General features: G+C 36.7%; 2 protein-coding genes and 1 long non-coding RNA gene across 3 annotated transcripts; all 3 read left to right on the forward strand.

Annotated features, from left to right (window-relative positions):
* Positions 1-1,077: 1,077 nt before the first annotated feature.
* On the forward strand, positions 1,078-4,650 carry LOC122841456. Its single transcript, XR_006372387.1, has 3 exons — positions 1,078-1,196; positions 1,288-1,365; positions 4,580-4,650. It is a non-coding gene; the product is annotated as an uncharacterized LOC122841456 (long non-coding RNA).
* Positions 4,651-7,002: 2,352 nt separating this feature from the next.
* On the forward strand, positions 7,003-10,806 carry LOC122841131 (excitatory amino acid transporter 1-like). Its single transcript, XM_044134173.1, has 11 exons — positions 7,003-7,019; positions 7,179-7,374; positions 7,472-7,609; positions 8,278-8,485; positions 8,570-8,612; positions 8,698-8,767; positions 8,884-9,049; positions 9,285-9,518; positions 9,597-9,791; positions 10,336-10,470; positions 10,621-10,806. The coding sequence occupies exons 2-11, from the start codon at positions 7,185-7,187 to the stop codon at positions 10,781-10,783; spliced, it is 1,542 nt and encodes a 513-aa protein (XP_043990108.1). The 5' UTR covers positions 7,003-7,019; positions 7,179-7,184; the 3' UTR covers positions 10,784-10,806.
* A 1,078-nt stretch (positions 10,807-11,884) lies between these two features.
* calr3b (calreticulin 3b) lies at positions 11,885-16,739 on the forward strand. Its single transcript, XM_044134978.1, has 9 exons — positions 11,885-12,141; positions 12,439-12,540; positions 13,192-13,395; positions 13,853-13,947; positions 14,041-14,250; positions 14,340-14,453; positions 14,732-14,875; positions 14,959-15,051; positions 15,745-16,739. Exons 1-9 carry the CDS (start codon positions 12,054-12,056, stop codon positions 15,949-15,951), a joined length of 1,257 nt encoding a protein of 418 aa, XP_043990913.1. The 5' UTR covers positions 11,885-12,053; the 3' UTR covers positions 15,952-16,739.
* The last annotated feature ends 359 nt before the right edge of the window (positions 16,740-17,098 follow it).

Raw genomic sequence — 17,098 nt, forward strand, 5'->3', positions numbered from 1 at the left:
ATCGAAAAGTGGACTGACCCACATGACTTCCTGTCTAACTCAAAGAATGAATAAGAAAAAATAATAAAACAAAAAAATTAAATAGAATCAACAATTAACCTGCAAATAAATACTGTAAATAATACAAAAAACATACACTTAAGAATTAACTAACAAAATTCAAATGAATAAAGAAATCAAGAATAAATAGCTCCAACAATATTATTCAAGTGATGTGGGCATGTACAGTGCAGAAAAAATAATCCTAAAGGTAAATGTTTTCCTATAAAATATAGCAAAGTAATCCAGAGGAAACATCGGAGAGCTGCAATGTACAGGTCTGTATCATCAGTATATTCATAAAGTAAATATCATGAATGAAGATGATATTTCAAACTCTTCTCTTTTCCTTCTTTCAGTTCTTTTAAGCGCTAACCTAAAACCTCCAGTTTATTCAATACTTAGTAAAAAGTTAACACAACTTACAGCTGTAAGTTTATCTTTTACAAACTGACATATTTAGGTTAAAAATCTAAAACTCACTAAATGTATTTTACTTAAAGAGTAGATGATAGTGGACACAACTAAATGCAGCTCAAATGTTTTCCAGTGTATGAATATTGAAATCTAAACTGAACTGAAGTTTTTAACCGAAGATTTCCATAACATGTCTCTAGTTTTAACCCTCCTGTTCTCCTAAAATAACATTTAGTGGATCTTTTAGCGAAAAGCTTCGGAGAGTTCTTGCTTCAGCAGTGTTTGAACGGAACTTCATTTTTCCCTGCCAAAGTGGACTGCAGATCTATTTCAGCCCTGGTGCTGCTTGAGCACTACTGGAGTAGTCAAAGTGGGGCTTTGTTTTTCTCAGTTTCTTGTTAGAAGCACTTTCTTTCTTTTTTTTTACAGTACAGTATGTTTTAACACAGTGGCAGTTCATTTTGACCCGAGGACAACAGGACGGTTAATACATAACTGTGCTGACGTTAACATGTATTAAATGTGCCACTCAGTATCTTAGCAGGAGGATCTATTTGTTCTCAGGGTGAAACAAAAAAAAAAGACAAACCTGTTTGTCGTTTTTCATTATTACAGTATGTACCCAAATCAAGCTGAATTTGCATGTCTCTACTTTCTGGTTTTACCTTATTACCACAAAATTAGACAACCTACATCTGACCTTCAGCTGGTAATGCCATCCATAAAGATGCTTTTTAGAGGTATTGCATTTATTTATTTTTAAATAAATCTTTTTTAGTCTAAACAAAGAGTTTGTTCAACTTTAGTAGTTTCTCATTTGTTTTGACTCAGGGAACATGTCTGAGGTGGATCCTGTTAAGATTGAAGTTGAAAAAAATCACACGAATCAAATTCATTCTGAGCCTTCAGGTGAAGTAGTTTTGATTAGATGCCAAGCTAATATTTTGAATTTTCTCAAGAGGAAATCCTTTATCATTCTCACAATAGCTGGTGTTGTAGGTAGGAAAGAAATTACATATTTTTAAGGTCTATTTTGGCTTCGTCACTTGCATTTCTTCTAATGAAATGGTCATTTTATGGAAAATCGTACGTATTGATTTCTTCTGTCTGTGTTTCTAAGGGATTGTACAGCACAATTGATGTGCTGTACAATGGCTGTTGGAAAGGACAAGTGTTTCCTTGTTTATTTACCATCCAGAAACAACTTGCTTCTTGTTGGTTATGAATGAGGCTCTACTTCTGCTTTTCAAACATGTATGGTGACATAACTGCGCATCTGTTGGCAGCCATTTTCGCATGTAAGTGTGAACGTTGAGTTTGGGGGCGTGGCCAGCAGCAGCTTATTTGGATTTAAAGTGACAAGAGGGCCTGAAACATCTGAAAGGAGCTCAAAACAGGCAGAACTGAGCAGACTAAAATCTTGTTAAGAATGATTTTGTAAATGTAAAGACCAAGTATTGTATAGACAATAGTAACCTATCCTAACCTGTTCAAGGAAGCATAATAGATCACCTTTAAGTGAGAAGAGACATTTGTGACATTACCGTGAGTAATTTCTTTATTATAAAACCACCTTTCACTGTAATTAGTTTGGACTTAAACTCCGGCTCAGTCAGATTGGTTGGAGGTTGCCTGAATTTTCAAGTTTTGACTACAATTCTCAATTTGTTGATGTTCCGGACTTTAGATACAGACGATTCTAGTTAACAGTATTCCAGCCCAAGTGTATGTAGTTGTTGAAGGTAAATTAAATTATCTGAATAAATGCAAGCTTCCCAATTAATAGTAAAAAACATGAATCATTTTCCTTTCACTTTTCAGTTGCTTTTTTGGTGTACAGTGATTTTGTCATAGTGGAAGAAGTGACCAAACCATATAAGTAACGTTTACTTATTACTTACACTTTTTCACTTGCTTCAGTTTGATTGTCACAGCAGTAAGCACTGGGTCAGCTGGTATCCCACAGGCTGGGATGGTATCCATGCCGATAGTACTGAACTCAACTGGGCTGCCTATTGAAGACAGATCCCTGCTACTCATGGTCAACTGGATTGTGTAAATACACCAGTTTATGCATCTGTTAGCTTGAAAATGTAAATATGAAATAAAACTAGAAAATTCCTGAAGAAATTTAACTGGGGCCTGCCTAAGTGTGCCCGTCGGTTTCGACCCAGCGTTCTGATGCTAAAAATTAGCATCAATGCTAAAGAAAGCTGCAATGTAATCATTAGCATGTGGAGAATCACAAGAATGTTAAGTAAGCTGGACGTGCAACATTCAGTATGATAAAGTAAGTGTATTAGCTAAAATGAGCAAATATGCTAATGTAAGCATAAATACTTTCAGTAGCATGTGGGATATCATTAGAATGTTTACTGTCATTTACTTACTCCATAAAGTATACTAAACATGGCTAATAAGTCTGAAAAAGAGATAATAGCTTATTTAAGCTAAAAGGCTAATGCAAATGAACGTTTAGCATTAGCTTCCGTCACTCGGAATGCGGCTCGTACTGCTGCGAGCTGCGAGCTTGCACAGCAAGGCAGTTCCCTAACCTGAGAGAAAAAGATAATACAGAATGATATCATTGCACCGCCTGTGGCGGTGCACTATCCAGAGGGGCATATTGAGACTTTTATTTTGAAATTTGCAGTAAGCTTCATATTAAATGCCCACACTAATTCAATGTGTAGGAGTGCTTTGGATAAACCAGTCACATAAAGCCAAAAAGAGCAATTACCTGATGTAATAATTTAAGGGCTTTTATTTTGAAATTTACAGTAAGCTTCATTTCAAAGGGCCAAACTCATCCCATGTGTAACAGTGACTGAGTTAAATGAGTTATATACAGCCCATAGCAGCAAGTAGTTCTAAAGGCCAGCTCAGTCCTCTGTTTTAACTAAACTACTAGTTAGAACTACAATGATGCGTTTTTGTAGTCCTTAGCAGCTCTCCCTGCTCTGGGCTCCGTTGCTATGGTAAATAATCCCCTCTGCCAGCTGTGAGTGAGACATCCAGGGGGAGACAATTCTCTGTTTGAGCCAGCCAGTTTGACTAAAAAAAGCATTGCAAACAATTCTTTCCCGTTCGGGAACCGTAATACATATTCAAAAACCGTTTGAAGCGTATGAGAGGGCTATTTGTCGTCTCTGATAGTCCCGCCATTCATATCTCTACCTCACTCACAGTATTAACAGCGATGATATAAAGAAGGTGTGTGCCAAGGTCTGAAATTTTTCAGAAATACATGGAAGTGAATCAGTGAGATCTGTCTGCTACCCTGGCGCATGACTTTGCTCTGAAGCACCTGGAGAGAAAATCGTAAGTGCTAGATAATTTTTTAAAACATTTGACCGGAGCAGGCATGCGTATCAATGTCATGACCGAGGGATACCAATCATTCAATATTTGTGAGCGTGACGGCGAGTTAAAAAATGATTTGGGGTCAAAATGTCACTCTGACTCTCACTCTATTTACACTCTGATTTTTCAAAAAATCAAAAACTTTGGGTCGCTTAGAAAGAAGTTGTGGACAAACCATAATTCATATCGACAGGCTGTCTTCACTTTAAAAGAGATCACGGACGTATCTACAAAATGAAGTTTAAATGGCCTTTCTACATGAAGTTATGACGACACAGAAAATCCTCAAAAATAGGGTATTTTTAGGATTTAGTGGTTGCCTCGTCCCCTTGACGACGAGAGTTGCACCTGGTAAGCTCGTTAGTGATTTATAGTTTTTTGCTTTTTACGTCGCCATGGTAACTCCAAATCCCACCAAAAGTAATAGCAGACCTCCCAGGATCGAGCCGCACGTTTTGATACCACTTTTGTGGGTGGGCTCGCAGCAGTACGAGCCGACGGAAGAAAAAGTTAAGAATAATAAAGAGACATTCTATTAGGTGTAGAACAATAGGTGCCTGCCATGCAATGCATGGAGGCAGTCACTGCTCTCCTTATGCATTGCTATGGGCAGGCCCCAATAAATACATATTCAAAAGAAGAAAACGTCTCTCAGTTAAAGTTAGTTAAAGTAACAAAAAATGCTATGAAGAATAGCAGCAGAATAATTTCTCTGGGCTGCATGTAGATAAATTTCTAACTCCAGATTTTATTTTGACAGGGATCGCATACGAACTGCTACCAACGTGCTGGGTGGCTGCATCAGTGTAGATGTGGTGCAGCATCTGTCCAGACATAAACTGCAGAAATCCAGACCTGCAGCGACAAACCCATATCCAAGAGCCTAATTACCAAAATGGAAGAAATCCATGTGTTGAGCTTTTGTTGAAATTAAAATTATGAGATTAGAAGATTAGAGTTTTAAGAAAATAAAGAAAAATCTGTTGGAAAGGAGGTTTTATTTTATTTTTGATATTATTGTTTTGCCTATGCTTCTGATGGTTTTATGACAGAAAAATCTAAACCAAAAGTAAAAGCCTTCTCCCACAAGATTAATATTTCTAAGACTTTTCTTTCTTGAGGGAGCTGTGAAAGAGTTGTCCGAATAGATGTATCAACATGAACTGGTTGTTTTTATTTCAAAAGAGCGGCGTCTCTACTCTAACCTCCTCTAGACCAGATAGTTAGTAGTCACTAACTATCTGAGAAACCAATTCTTTGCAGAACCAGAGGAAAGAACTACAATGGTTGGAGATGGACGAAAGATTAACAAAGATTAACGATCAAATAAAAAGCTTTCATCAACATGTTTAAAATCCATGAGCTAGCTTTAGCTGTGATCAAAAATGCTAAAAAACATAGTGAGCTGAGTGAATCTGCAAATACTATAAAAACAAGTTCAGCAAAAGTATCAGAAGAATCCATAAACATATCAGCTTAATAGCTGCACCACTCGATTATCACCTTTACCATAAAAAGATAAGCCTGTTTGTAGAGGAGGATTCAAAGGCAGAGGAGAAACAAGTACAATCATGGTACATGAAGCAACTTTGCCCAGTAAAATACATTGAGGTTTGTAGTAAGATAATCGGTAGAAAAAGTACTTTCACAAAGTACAGTACAAATCAGACCTCTGTATAGTAAAACGTATTCCTTAAAATATGTCCAAGAACAAAAGAAATGGACTTTCAACCTGCCACTGTTAAAATATAATCTTGTACCAAATCTTTACAGAGCAATAGAATGCAAAGAATGCAAGTATATTTTCCTTCTCAGACATCTTTGTGGCTTTTAGCGTTAACTGTGCTGAAAGGGGAGTTGGGCGGCTCTCCTTAAATTTAAATCTTTCACACATTACCTCAGTGGCAGCTATTATTTCTTAGGCTGTAACAATAGAACAGGGTAAAGTCCCTCCAGTAACAATTTATCTGCAGTTTGTCTCCAAATGGCTCAACAGACACAAAATATCATTAGAACAACATCACTGGGGTGTGCTGTGGTGGCGTAGGGGAGAGTGCAACCCACATTTGGAGGCCCTCAGTCCTCAACGTGGCTGTAGTGGGTTCGATTCCCGGACCTGACTGACATTTGCTGCATGTCTTCCCCCCACTTCTTCCCCCTCTCCTGTCAGCCTATTGTCATAAGGGACACTAGAGCCCACAAAAAGACCCCCTGGAGGGGAGAAAAAAAAACCAACATCACTTATTTTAACATAAATATACAATGTTTTTCTTAAATACTCACTTGTCAGGCATTTTACTCAAGTAAGAGTAGCTGTATTTCATAATAATATTATTCAAGTGATGTTGGCATGTACAGTGCAGCAAAAATAATCCTAAAGGTAAATGTTTTCCTATAAAATATAGCAAAGTAGTCCAGAGGAAACATCAGAGAGCTGCAATATACAGATCGGTATCATCAGTATATTCATAAGGTAAGTGTCATGAATGAAGAAATTAAAAAGTGAGAATCCAGATGGTGATTTATGAGAAACTCCAAAGTTTTCATTATAATCATTACGCTGCTGTCATTCTTGTTATTCTACTGTACATAAATATTTCAACAATACTTTTGCTTTGCTGTTTAGCACCAAACCTCAGACGAGCTCAATGTTGTGGGTCTATTGGTGTTCTCTGTCACCTTTGGCCTCATCCTGAGTAGTATGGGGTCAGAGGGGAAACCTCTGAGGGATTTATTCAACTGCATGCCATTATGCGTCTTGTTAGCATAGCTATCTGGTGAAAAGGGAAGACTCATTTAAACCTGCTGACTTATCTGTTTTTGTTTTATATGCTAGAGTTTCTGATATATCTATAATGTTTGCTCATTGTTTTAAATACATCTTTCTAATGAACCTTACTTTAAGAGGGCATGAAATAAGGCAAGTCTTTACAGAGCATTAGAATGCAAAGAATGCAAATAAATTTTCCTTCTCAGACATCTTTGTGGCTTTTAGCGTTAACTGTGCTGAGGAGGGAGTTGGGCGGCTCTCCTTACATGTAAATCTTTCACTCATTACCTCAGTGGCAGCTATTATTTCTTAGGTTGTAACAGTAGAGCTGGGCAAAACTGTTTTCTTTTTTTAGATACACAAGTCAAGTTGAATCACTTCTTCAATCTAAAGAAGCTATATTTTATCAAGCATTTCTAAACTCCAGCTGGTAAGACTCTTCAGCCTTTTTAGAGGAAACACTTGAAGGAAAATGTAAATATCTTGTTTTAAACTGCAACTCATTGTATTTTAGATTTTGAACAGTGATTTATTCATTCAAGCACCAGGCAAAAGTGTTCATTTTCTCCATGTTTCTGCAATAATGTAGATATCAATGCCTCTGAGCTCTGAGAATATGTCGGAGGTAGAGTTGGTGGAGGTTGCTAAACCCGAAGACAATGAGAAAAACGAAAGATGTTCTCAGCCCTTAGATGAAGTAGGACTAATTAAAAATGAATTTAATATTTGGATCTTCCTCAAGAGGAATGCCTTTGTCATTCTCACAATGGCTGCTGTTGCAGTAGGTAAGAAGTCATAAGTTTTATGCTGTATTTTTTCTTGCATTTGCTTTTTTAAACTTTTTCTTTGTTGGAAAACTGTATGTATGTCTGTGCTTCTAAGGGATTGGACTGGGCTTTGCTCTGCGACACATTGACATGTCTGAGAGAGAAATAACATATTTAACTTTTCCTGGAGAGCTACTGCTGAGAATCCTGCAGATGATGGTGCTTCCTCTTGTCGTTTCAAGTCTAATTGCAGGTCCGATCAACTTTTTGGCTTTTAGCTTGGCTATAGCAGACAGTTTGCCTAAGAAAAGCCACACTGGTTCTATCTAGAGAATTAATCGTCTTACTTGTAAAATCAACTAGGTCATTAGTTCAGTTTCACCAGAGATTACCCAAACTTGAATAGTTTACTACTTTAACAACCAGCTTGTGGCGTATATAATGTCTATACAGTACAGAGCAAAGGTTTGGACACCCCTTCTAATTGTGTGTCCAATTAGAAGATGTACAGACCAAAGGTACAGACAAACTTTTGGTCTGTACTGTATTTCACACCCGAATGCATACTCTTATTGTGAAGGGGAGAAGGTGAGGTGAGAAGAAACCAATGGTTGTACTACATAATATTTTTGGTTTTGATTGGAAGACGTTGAGAATAAAAATTATTTTTTCATCTTTTTCTGCTGACTTCCACATTGGTGACACCGAACATCTGTGAACATCTGAACAAGCTAACATTTTAATTTGGCTGAAATAAGTCAGTTCTGTCAAGAAGATTGGATCAATCACCAATAGTATCTTCTCAATAATAACTGATATATTTTTTGTATCTTCTCTGGTCATTTTTATCTAAAATCAAAATTTGATGATCTATAAAGACTGACAAAAATGTCTTACCCACGTTTCCTGTTTAAATTTCAGGCGTCTCAAATGTTGACAGAAAAGATTTTGGAAAAATTGGTCTTCGGACCTTCATCTACTACTTGGTAACCACTGTTATTGCTGCGTTCACTGGCATTTTCCTGGCGGTTCTCATCCAGCCGGGGAAATCATCCAAGCACACATCTGAGTCATCTCCTACCAAAACACAAGCTGTGCACAGTGTGGATGCTTTCCTGGATCTGGTCAGGTCTGCACAAAAGTCACGTGGAGATACATGTTTGCCACTTTATGTTTTGAATAAAGAATGACTCTATGATTATGTATTTTATAGAAACATGTTTCCCTCAAATCTGGTGGAAGCTTGTTTCAGAAAAGTAAGTTAGTGCAGTTGTTTTGTTGTTATTTCACAATCAAACAATTGTACAGTGCTAATATTTTGATGCTATGTTCTTTAAATAGTATTTAACAGTTAATCCCAGCAGTAATTCATCAGGAAATACAACAGAAGCCACAAATATATCAACAAACAGTGAGTCTTTTCACTATAGATCTGTGATTGTTATGATTTTTGTCCTGCCATACACTTCTTATTCTGCTGTTGTCCTTGTTGTTATTATATGTAATGTTACTTTTTCTGCTATTTAGCACCAAAAGCGGGAACCTCAGATGGCATCAATGTTGTGGGTCTGTTGGTGTTCTCTTTCGCCTTTGGCCTCATCCTGAGCAGTATGGGGTCAGAGGGGAAACCTCTGAGGGATTTATTCAACTGCATGAATAAAGCCATTATGCGTCTTGTTAACATAGCTATCTGGTAAGAAGGGAAGACAATCAATGTTTCAGTATTTATTTGTTACTATTAAACTTTTACCTAATTTTGAATTATCTTCGTATGTTGTCATTAAATTGATTGCTGTGTTTAGCCTGTATGAGTGTATAATTTGGTGGAAATTTGCCTACTTTTTAAGGATTTTTCTGTGGCTCCGACTACTGTTTGGAAAAATAATTGCATCTCCATTTTAGTTACCGTACACCTCTCTTCATAACAGGTATTCTCCAGTGGGAATCATCTTCCTGCTGGCTGGGCAGGTTGTTAAAATGACGGACGTAGCAGAAATCGGTCGTGATGTTGGCATGTACACTCTGACTGTGATCACTGGGCTGATCATCCACGGCTGCGTCACGCTGCCGCTCATCTACGTTATTGTCACAAGAAAGAATCCCTTGAGGTTTTATGGAGGAATCCTCCAGGCTCTCAGCACGGCCTTTGGGACTTCATCCAGGTTAAAAATAATTACTGCAAACAATCAAAAATAAATTACTTCAAAGCATAACTTTAAATTTTATGTGCTTTTTAATAGTTCTGCAACCTTGCCTGTTACTCATCGTTGTATGGAGGAAAATCTGAAGATGGACAAAAAGGTGACACGCTTCATGCTGCCTGTAGGTGCCACCATGAACATGGACGGTGCCGCTCTCTATGAAGCAGTGGCAGCTTTATTCATAGCCCAGGTCAACAACATGGAGTTCAACTTTGGACAAATTATTCTCCTAAGGTACATTGAAGGGAATTTGTTTACCTGAAATGCCTTGCAAAAGCGATCATACATCAGCAGAAAGTAAACTGAGTAATATATTGGTAAAAAGAAATTTTTACTAAGAATCTAAAAAGCGTTGACTGCTTAAATTAATATTTTGTAGAACAACTTTCTGCCATTCCTCATTGCAAAGTTAGTTCCTGAGTTTTCTTGTGCGTAATTCCCTTGTTTATCTAGGGTCATTCACTAGACAGTCTCCTAAATTCACGTCACTTCCCGCAACAGCTGCCTTTTGTAAATAATAACTCATGTGTTTTTAAAATACACCAATATTTTAAATGAATTCTTTTTGTGCTTATTTGATGCTATACAAGTTAATTATTTAAGCAATTTAAGAATTTCAAAAGCTTTCAAAATGATTGTAAATTATTTAAGACAAAGCTGTTTTGCCTTAATTTTTCTGACTTGCCTTAAAGAAAACTAAGGTCCTGAGTGAATTAAAGTGATGTTGACTTATTCAAAGTAGTTCTTACACTGCATTATTTTCTTTTATTTTGTTCAGTTTGGTTGTCACAGCAGTAAGTACAGGAGCAGCTGGTATCCCACAGGCTGGCATGGTATCCATGATGATTGTGTTGAGCTCTACAGGACTGCCCACTGAAGACATATCACTGCTCCTCATGGTTGACTGGATTTTGTAAGTACACCACTTTATATAATTTTAGGGTGTTAGGTAAAAGAAGGCATATCTGCACAATGAAATACAAAAACATGAGATAAAACAGAGAATCTATGAGCTGGGAAATAGTTCCTAACCTCTCAGATGTTACTGTCTTTGTGATGATAGGGATCGTTTAAGGACTTCCACTAATGTACTTGGTGACTGCATTGGTGTCGGAGTGGTGCAGCATCTCTCCAGACATGAACTACAGACCTCCAGTCCTTCAGAAACAAATCTGGTGTTGGAAGAAAATCCACCCTCCAAGAGCATCAGCATCAAAATGGAATGAGTTGCCTGAAGGAAGAAAAAATGTTGAGTAAAATAATGAGATAAAAAATTATGGGAATGTGCTGGTGTAGTAACATAGTTCCTTCTTTGTTCTTAGTCATTTTTTTTCAACAAAATGATGACATGTAGTTTAATTAGGGACTTGCTTTCAAGTCAAACTGAATCAGATGTAGTAAATTTACTCTTCTCTTTAAAATATGTAAAGTGGTTGTTAAGTGGTTAACCTCTAGACTTTCTGTCCCACCAATCTTAAATATTGTTGTTCAATATTTCTTTTTTATATATATTGTCAAAAATAATTGCCAGAACTTTTTGGTAATGCCTTTGCCTGTTTAATATCAAGGAAGAAGATAACTTAATTTCTAAGGCCTTAGAACCTTGTTAATCAACTGACCAAACTTTTTGTTTAGGTGATACTGGCACCATCTTGTGGATAATTTTCATTATGGCAATAAAAGATTGTAATCTTGTTGATGAATATGGCGACCTCCACTGGGTAATCTTTAATACAGCAATAGAATATGAAGAACATAAGCCTGGTGTTTACCTTGACAGAGTAGATAAGATTGGTCTCATTGCACAATAGAAACTATACAAAAAAAAAAGGATAAGATAAGATAAGGTGTGCATGTATGTGGCAAATTTGTTAAATTTGTCCTAGAAACTAATACAAATTTGGATGAGACAGTTTGTTCCTTCCTAAAAGTATCACTGTTGACTTACTTAATTTAGCACACTAAAACATACTTTAGCTGAATTTAAGTAAAACCACAAGAAACGAAAAGCTAATTTATTTTGAGTTATAATAACTAACTGTGTTAAACAGGAAAATCTGAAATCTTTTTGAAATATTTTAGAAAGAGAGAAAAAGAGATAGAGAGATAAAGGGTAGAGTTAATTCTAAAAATAACAATAGTGAAAAAGGCATTGTTAAACGTAGGAAGTGCCTGACATGCAAAACATGACATGAACCCATAATAGACTGGTACACGGGGTCTCGTTTAGCACCCCCTAGTGATTAATGTCCATTATGGCAACAGAACAAAAAAAAACGGTCAGCTGATCTAGCTTCATTCGACACTGGTTCCTGTGTTTTCGTGGTCCACCGTGATTGGTCCAGACACACCAACCCGCTGTCCAATCAGAGGCAGCCATCTGTTCGCCGTAGCCACTCTAAAATATTCCCGTCTCTTCCTTCTTCCACAAACTACTTGCTGTTTAGCCCGGAGGTCCCTTTGTGAGTAGCAGGACGTGCAGCTGAAAAGAGCAAAATGAAGCTTTTAGGTTTAGTTGTGGTAATATTTGCAGTCTACTGCGCTCACGCTACGGTTTATTTTCGGGAGGAGTTTCTGGACGGTGGTAAGTCACTCTGACCCAGGTTATTTTAAATTTACGACACAGTTGTGACATCTATCATTCGGAGTTATAGGTTACAAATCTGTTTTAGTGATGTGATTAATGGTAATTTGTGTTTGCTAAATTTCCTTTTTAGCTCGCAAATCTTACAAATGTAAGGTTTTTCGTCGCCCACATGTTCTGAAACTAACTGGCTATAGTTACAGTACAATTGAATACTAGAGTTACGAATCAGGGCTTGAATTTGATGCATTTCTAGAAAGTCATTAACCGTCAAATTGCTGCTTCTTCTTCGGACAGATGAATGGAGAAGTCGCTGGGTGAACTCCAAGCACAAGTCTGACTATGGAGAGTGGAAACTGACTGCTGGAAACTTCTATGGAGATGCTGAGAAAGACAAAGGTAATTAACATTATTTAGCCCAAACAGATGCTTATTGGTTAATACTGCCATACATATAAGAGCTCATGTTAATCACATTTGCTTCAGAGCTCATAACATGACTGTTCCACTTTTGGTTTTTTTTTTAAAGTGAAAGAGAAACTTGTCTTTTATATTCTTATTCTCCAACAGGTTTATTATTTAGTCCTTATTGTACCATTATAATGTCAATTGTCCAATAGAGTTCCATGTCAAAATAATTTAGCATTTAAAATTACCTTCATGATGTCACCAAACTCAATGTAAGTACAGGATTTCAAAAAATAAACTTCTGGGATAATTGTTGTAACTTTGCAAACAATCTTTGATAAATGAAGCTTTTTTTTTAGTTAGAATAAATGTTTAGTTGATTTGCAAAAAATATTCAGCTTAAATATATTTGCTGCTATAGGAGAGTGGCAAATTTACATTTAGATAGTAAATAGAACATTGAGGGTGTATTTACATTATAAATTGTAATGCCTGAAACTTTACACAAACATGCAATAGCAAATAAGCCATTTTAAAAGGTTGTGCTGAAGCAATCTATCAATTGAAGCATCTTTTTAACTATAATTAATATGAATCATGTTTTTTTGCACTGCTCAAATGTATTTGTTTTTTCCACTTCAGGTCTGCAGACGAGTCAAGATGCCCGCTTCTACGCCGTCTCTGCCCGCTTCGACCCGTTCAGCAACGAGGGGAAGCCTTTGGTCATTCAGTTTACGGTCAAGCATGAGCAGAAGATCGACTGTGGTGGCGGCTACGTGAAGGTCTTCCCCTCTGACTTGGAGCAGACCGAAATGCATGGGGAATCCTCATACTACATTATGTTTGGTAATAAAAATATATGTATTAAAATAAAAATAGGAATATATATATCATATAAAAATGGCAGTAATTAAAATAAATAAATAGAGTAAAGTGAAGAAAAAATTGTGCATATTAGTAATATTATGATAGTAGTATGAATTAATAGCCATTTAAAATCTGAAGATGTAAAGGACATTATAAATAAAATCTACTATTATATTAATGGTAGAAAAAGGAATACATTGGTGGTTGTAACATTTGTTAAGTGGTTTAAATTGCAAAAATATGTAGAGAAAGAAAAATGTATAAGAAATACTTCAGCAATAAAACAAAGTAATAGGAATTATTGCTTTTTTTATTCTGTTAACTGTCAGATATAAATAGAAGAGAAATGGTAAGAAATAAATCATGTTCTGTAAGCTTTGAAGAATTAATGATCATAGTTTTAAGTGTTTATGTTAACCATGTTCGTTTGATCTAGGCCCTGACATCTGTGGCTACAGCACCAAGAAAGTCCACGTCATCTTTAACTACAAGGGCAAGAATCACCTGATCAAGAAAGAGATTAAGTGCAAGGTAACATTTAGTTCTGAAGATTTACCTTCCATTGTGCCGTCATGTGTTGCACAAGAAGCTAAACTCAACCGTTTCCTCTTTGTTTCATTGCAGGACGATGAGCTGACCCACCTGTACACACTGATCCTGAACCCAGATCAGACGTACGAGGTGAAGATTGACAATGAGAAGGTGGAATCTGGCAGTCTGGAGGAAGACTGGGACTTCCTGCCTCCCAAGAAAATTAAGGATCCCGAAGCCAAGAAACCAGAAGACTGGGATGACCGCCCCAAGATCGACGATGCCGATGACACAAAACCTGAGGTGAGAAAACCTAATCCTCTGCTCTATCTTGTTTTTAATGTTCTTTACATTGTTACTTGAAACTTTATATTGTATGGTTTTGTTTTTAGGACTGGGATAAACCTGAAAACATTCCTGATCCTGATGCCAAGAAGCCTGAAGACTGGGATGTAGACATGGATGGAGAATGGGAGCCACCGATGATCCCCAACCCAGAGTACAAAGTAGGCCACATTTACACAGAACCGATCAAATACAGATGGACCAGAGGTTGGACTGGGTCTGTTTTCCCTTTGTTGGCCATCAAATATAGGATTATGTTTTTTCCTGGGAATTTAAGCTTAAAAGCATAAATTTCTTCGTTTTCAATTGATTCCAAAAAATGTGAACCAGTTTCAGACCTCAACAAACCAAAAGCCTGATTGGTTTCTGTCTTTAATTGGATATTGTGGTGATGTTCTTGTTTGACACTGTTTTTCTTTTTTGTTTTCCTGTATTACAGGGAGAGTGGAAACCCAAACAGATCGATAACCCAAACTACAAGGGAGTCTGGGTGCATCCTGAAATTGACAATCCCGACTACAGTCCCGACTCCACCATCTACAAGTTCGACAACATCGGCGTTCTTGGCCTTGACCTTTGGCAGGTGAGGAGACGGTTATGTTGCCAAGTTGTTGCTGCAGAAACAAAATGCCAAGAACAGTGTAACATTTTGTAACTGCCTCTTAGGTGAAATCTGGTACGATCTTTGACAACTTTGTGATCACCGACGACGTGAAGGAAGCAGAAGAAATCGGGAAGGAGACGTGGGGCGTGACGAAGGTATGATGGTGGTTTGTGAGATGCGAGAGTTTATTAAATAAAAGTTAGACTGGATAAATTTTAACAAATTAGCCCTAGAACGGAAAGATTTGCCTCACAATTTGTTTTTTTGGGGGGCTTTTTTAAGTGAGTAGCAATAATTATCATTGACAGTAAACTTTAAAACCAAGAGAACAGTAAAATATAAAATTATCAATTGTACTTGAAAATAAAACTAAAAATACTGTTCAAGTATACATAAAAAAATTAAACCAGAAAAATAGAGGGAAGTATTCAGTTTATAAAATATATACTATTTGTAATGATTATGATGAAAATAGAGAAATATGATAGATGAATTGAAATGTTTGGGGAGAAAAAGAAAAAAAACGCTTAAATAATAATATTCTCTTTAAAACGTCTAAAATGTAATGTTAATAGACAAAATAAGATGTATGAAATTGAAAGGATGTTAAAACTAAACGAAGATGTCATGGCCAATCAGAAATTATTAAATAAAATTCTTTAATTTAAAAAATGGAAGAAAAAAAAATTAACTTTTTTCTAGTTTTGTGTTTTGACTGTTTATTAATACCTTGAGCAGAGTTGTACCATTAATTTTGTTGAACCGCTTACTAATCTAAAAAAAAAACAAAAGTATTTGACCTTTAACCCAACAAGAAGCATTGTTTGATTGTTGCAACTTTTTCTCAGGAACCAGAGAAGGAAATGAAGCAAGAACAGGATGAGGTGAAGAGAAAAGAGGAAGAGGAGAAGAACAAAGAGCAAGCCACTGAGGGCGATGAAGACGACGATGACGACGACGAGGTGGAAGAGGACGAAGAAGATGATGACGATGATGCAAAGGACGAGACTCTTACAGAAAATGAAGAAGAGTCAAAGCCCAAAGATGAGCTTTGAGACAGTGTAGCTAAAACAGATTTATCTATTTTTTTTTTTTTTTAACCCCTCCTTCCCCAGAAACTGTCCTGTCATTCCAGGGGTGTTGTGGCTGCTGTGCATCCTTTCCCTGAGGTTGGGACAGACTCGATGTCGGGGTTTGAAGTAGAAAACACGGGGAGGGGGTGTGTGTGTGAGTGGGTTTTGAGGGACTTGGTGTCTTTCTTTCTTTCTTTTTTTTTTTTCTTTTTTTTTGTTCATGGTTCCCTTGAACTGCTGAAATGATTCTGTGGTTTCTGACCAGCAAACTCCATTCCTCATTTTGTTAGCGACAACATTCGGTCGGCACTGACATCTGCTGTTTTTCTTGATTTTCTTGATCAAGCCATCTCAGTTTCTGATGGGGTTCTCAGGTGGTTACTATAAAAGTTCTTCAAAAGTCACCAAAATCTGTGCAATTTTGTTTTTAGATGAAGCAAATCAAATTCAAACCTAGTCAAAAAAAAATTATTTATTTTTTGGTTGTTCCTATGGCACTGACTGTAACCTTTTAATCTTCGTTCTTGAGAGGTGAATGAAATGATATATATATATAAAAAAAAAAGTCCTGCGAGTACATTTTTTTTTTTTCTCAGCGAGGCTCCTTTGAATTGTTGCGTGATGGGATGTGCAGTTTAATCCTGAAAGTCTGGACAAACAGATCCTTATGTGCCGGTGCTGCTCACACGAGGGTAACACACACACACACACAGGTTTTACCGGACAGAATGTGATTGATGCCAAAGGTTTTATTAAAAGAATAATACTTTTCCTGTCTCCTCATTTATTTAAGCTGCACACAACTTTAAAATGAGCCACTTCCAATTTAGTTTATGCATGGTTTTCTTGCTAATTCTACTTTTGTAACACTGAACTATTCATATAAGCCCTATGTGGGGTACCATTATGTAAAGGTGTGTCTAAATGCAAACTACATAAAAGGAAATCCTGCAAACTGAATGACTCTGTTTGCATAACTGGCTTTTAGCAAAGCAGTTTTGTAATTCGGGAATATTCATTGACTCCTATAGTATGTAAATACATATAACAACTTCTTAGATGCATTAACATTTTGAAACTGCACACTTCAATGAGTTTTAGTGGACTTTTTTTTTGTTAAAGATCAAAA

The sequence above is a fragment of the Gambusia affinis genome, linkage group LG12, assembly GCF_019740435.1.
Source record: "Gambusia affinis linkage group LG12, SWU_Gaff_1.0, whole genome shotgun sequence".
NCBI classification, from domain to species: domain Eukaryota; kingdom Metazoa; phylum Chordata; class Actinopteri; order Cyprinodontiformes; family Poeciliidae; genus Gambusia; species Gambusia affinis.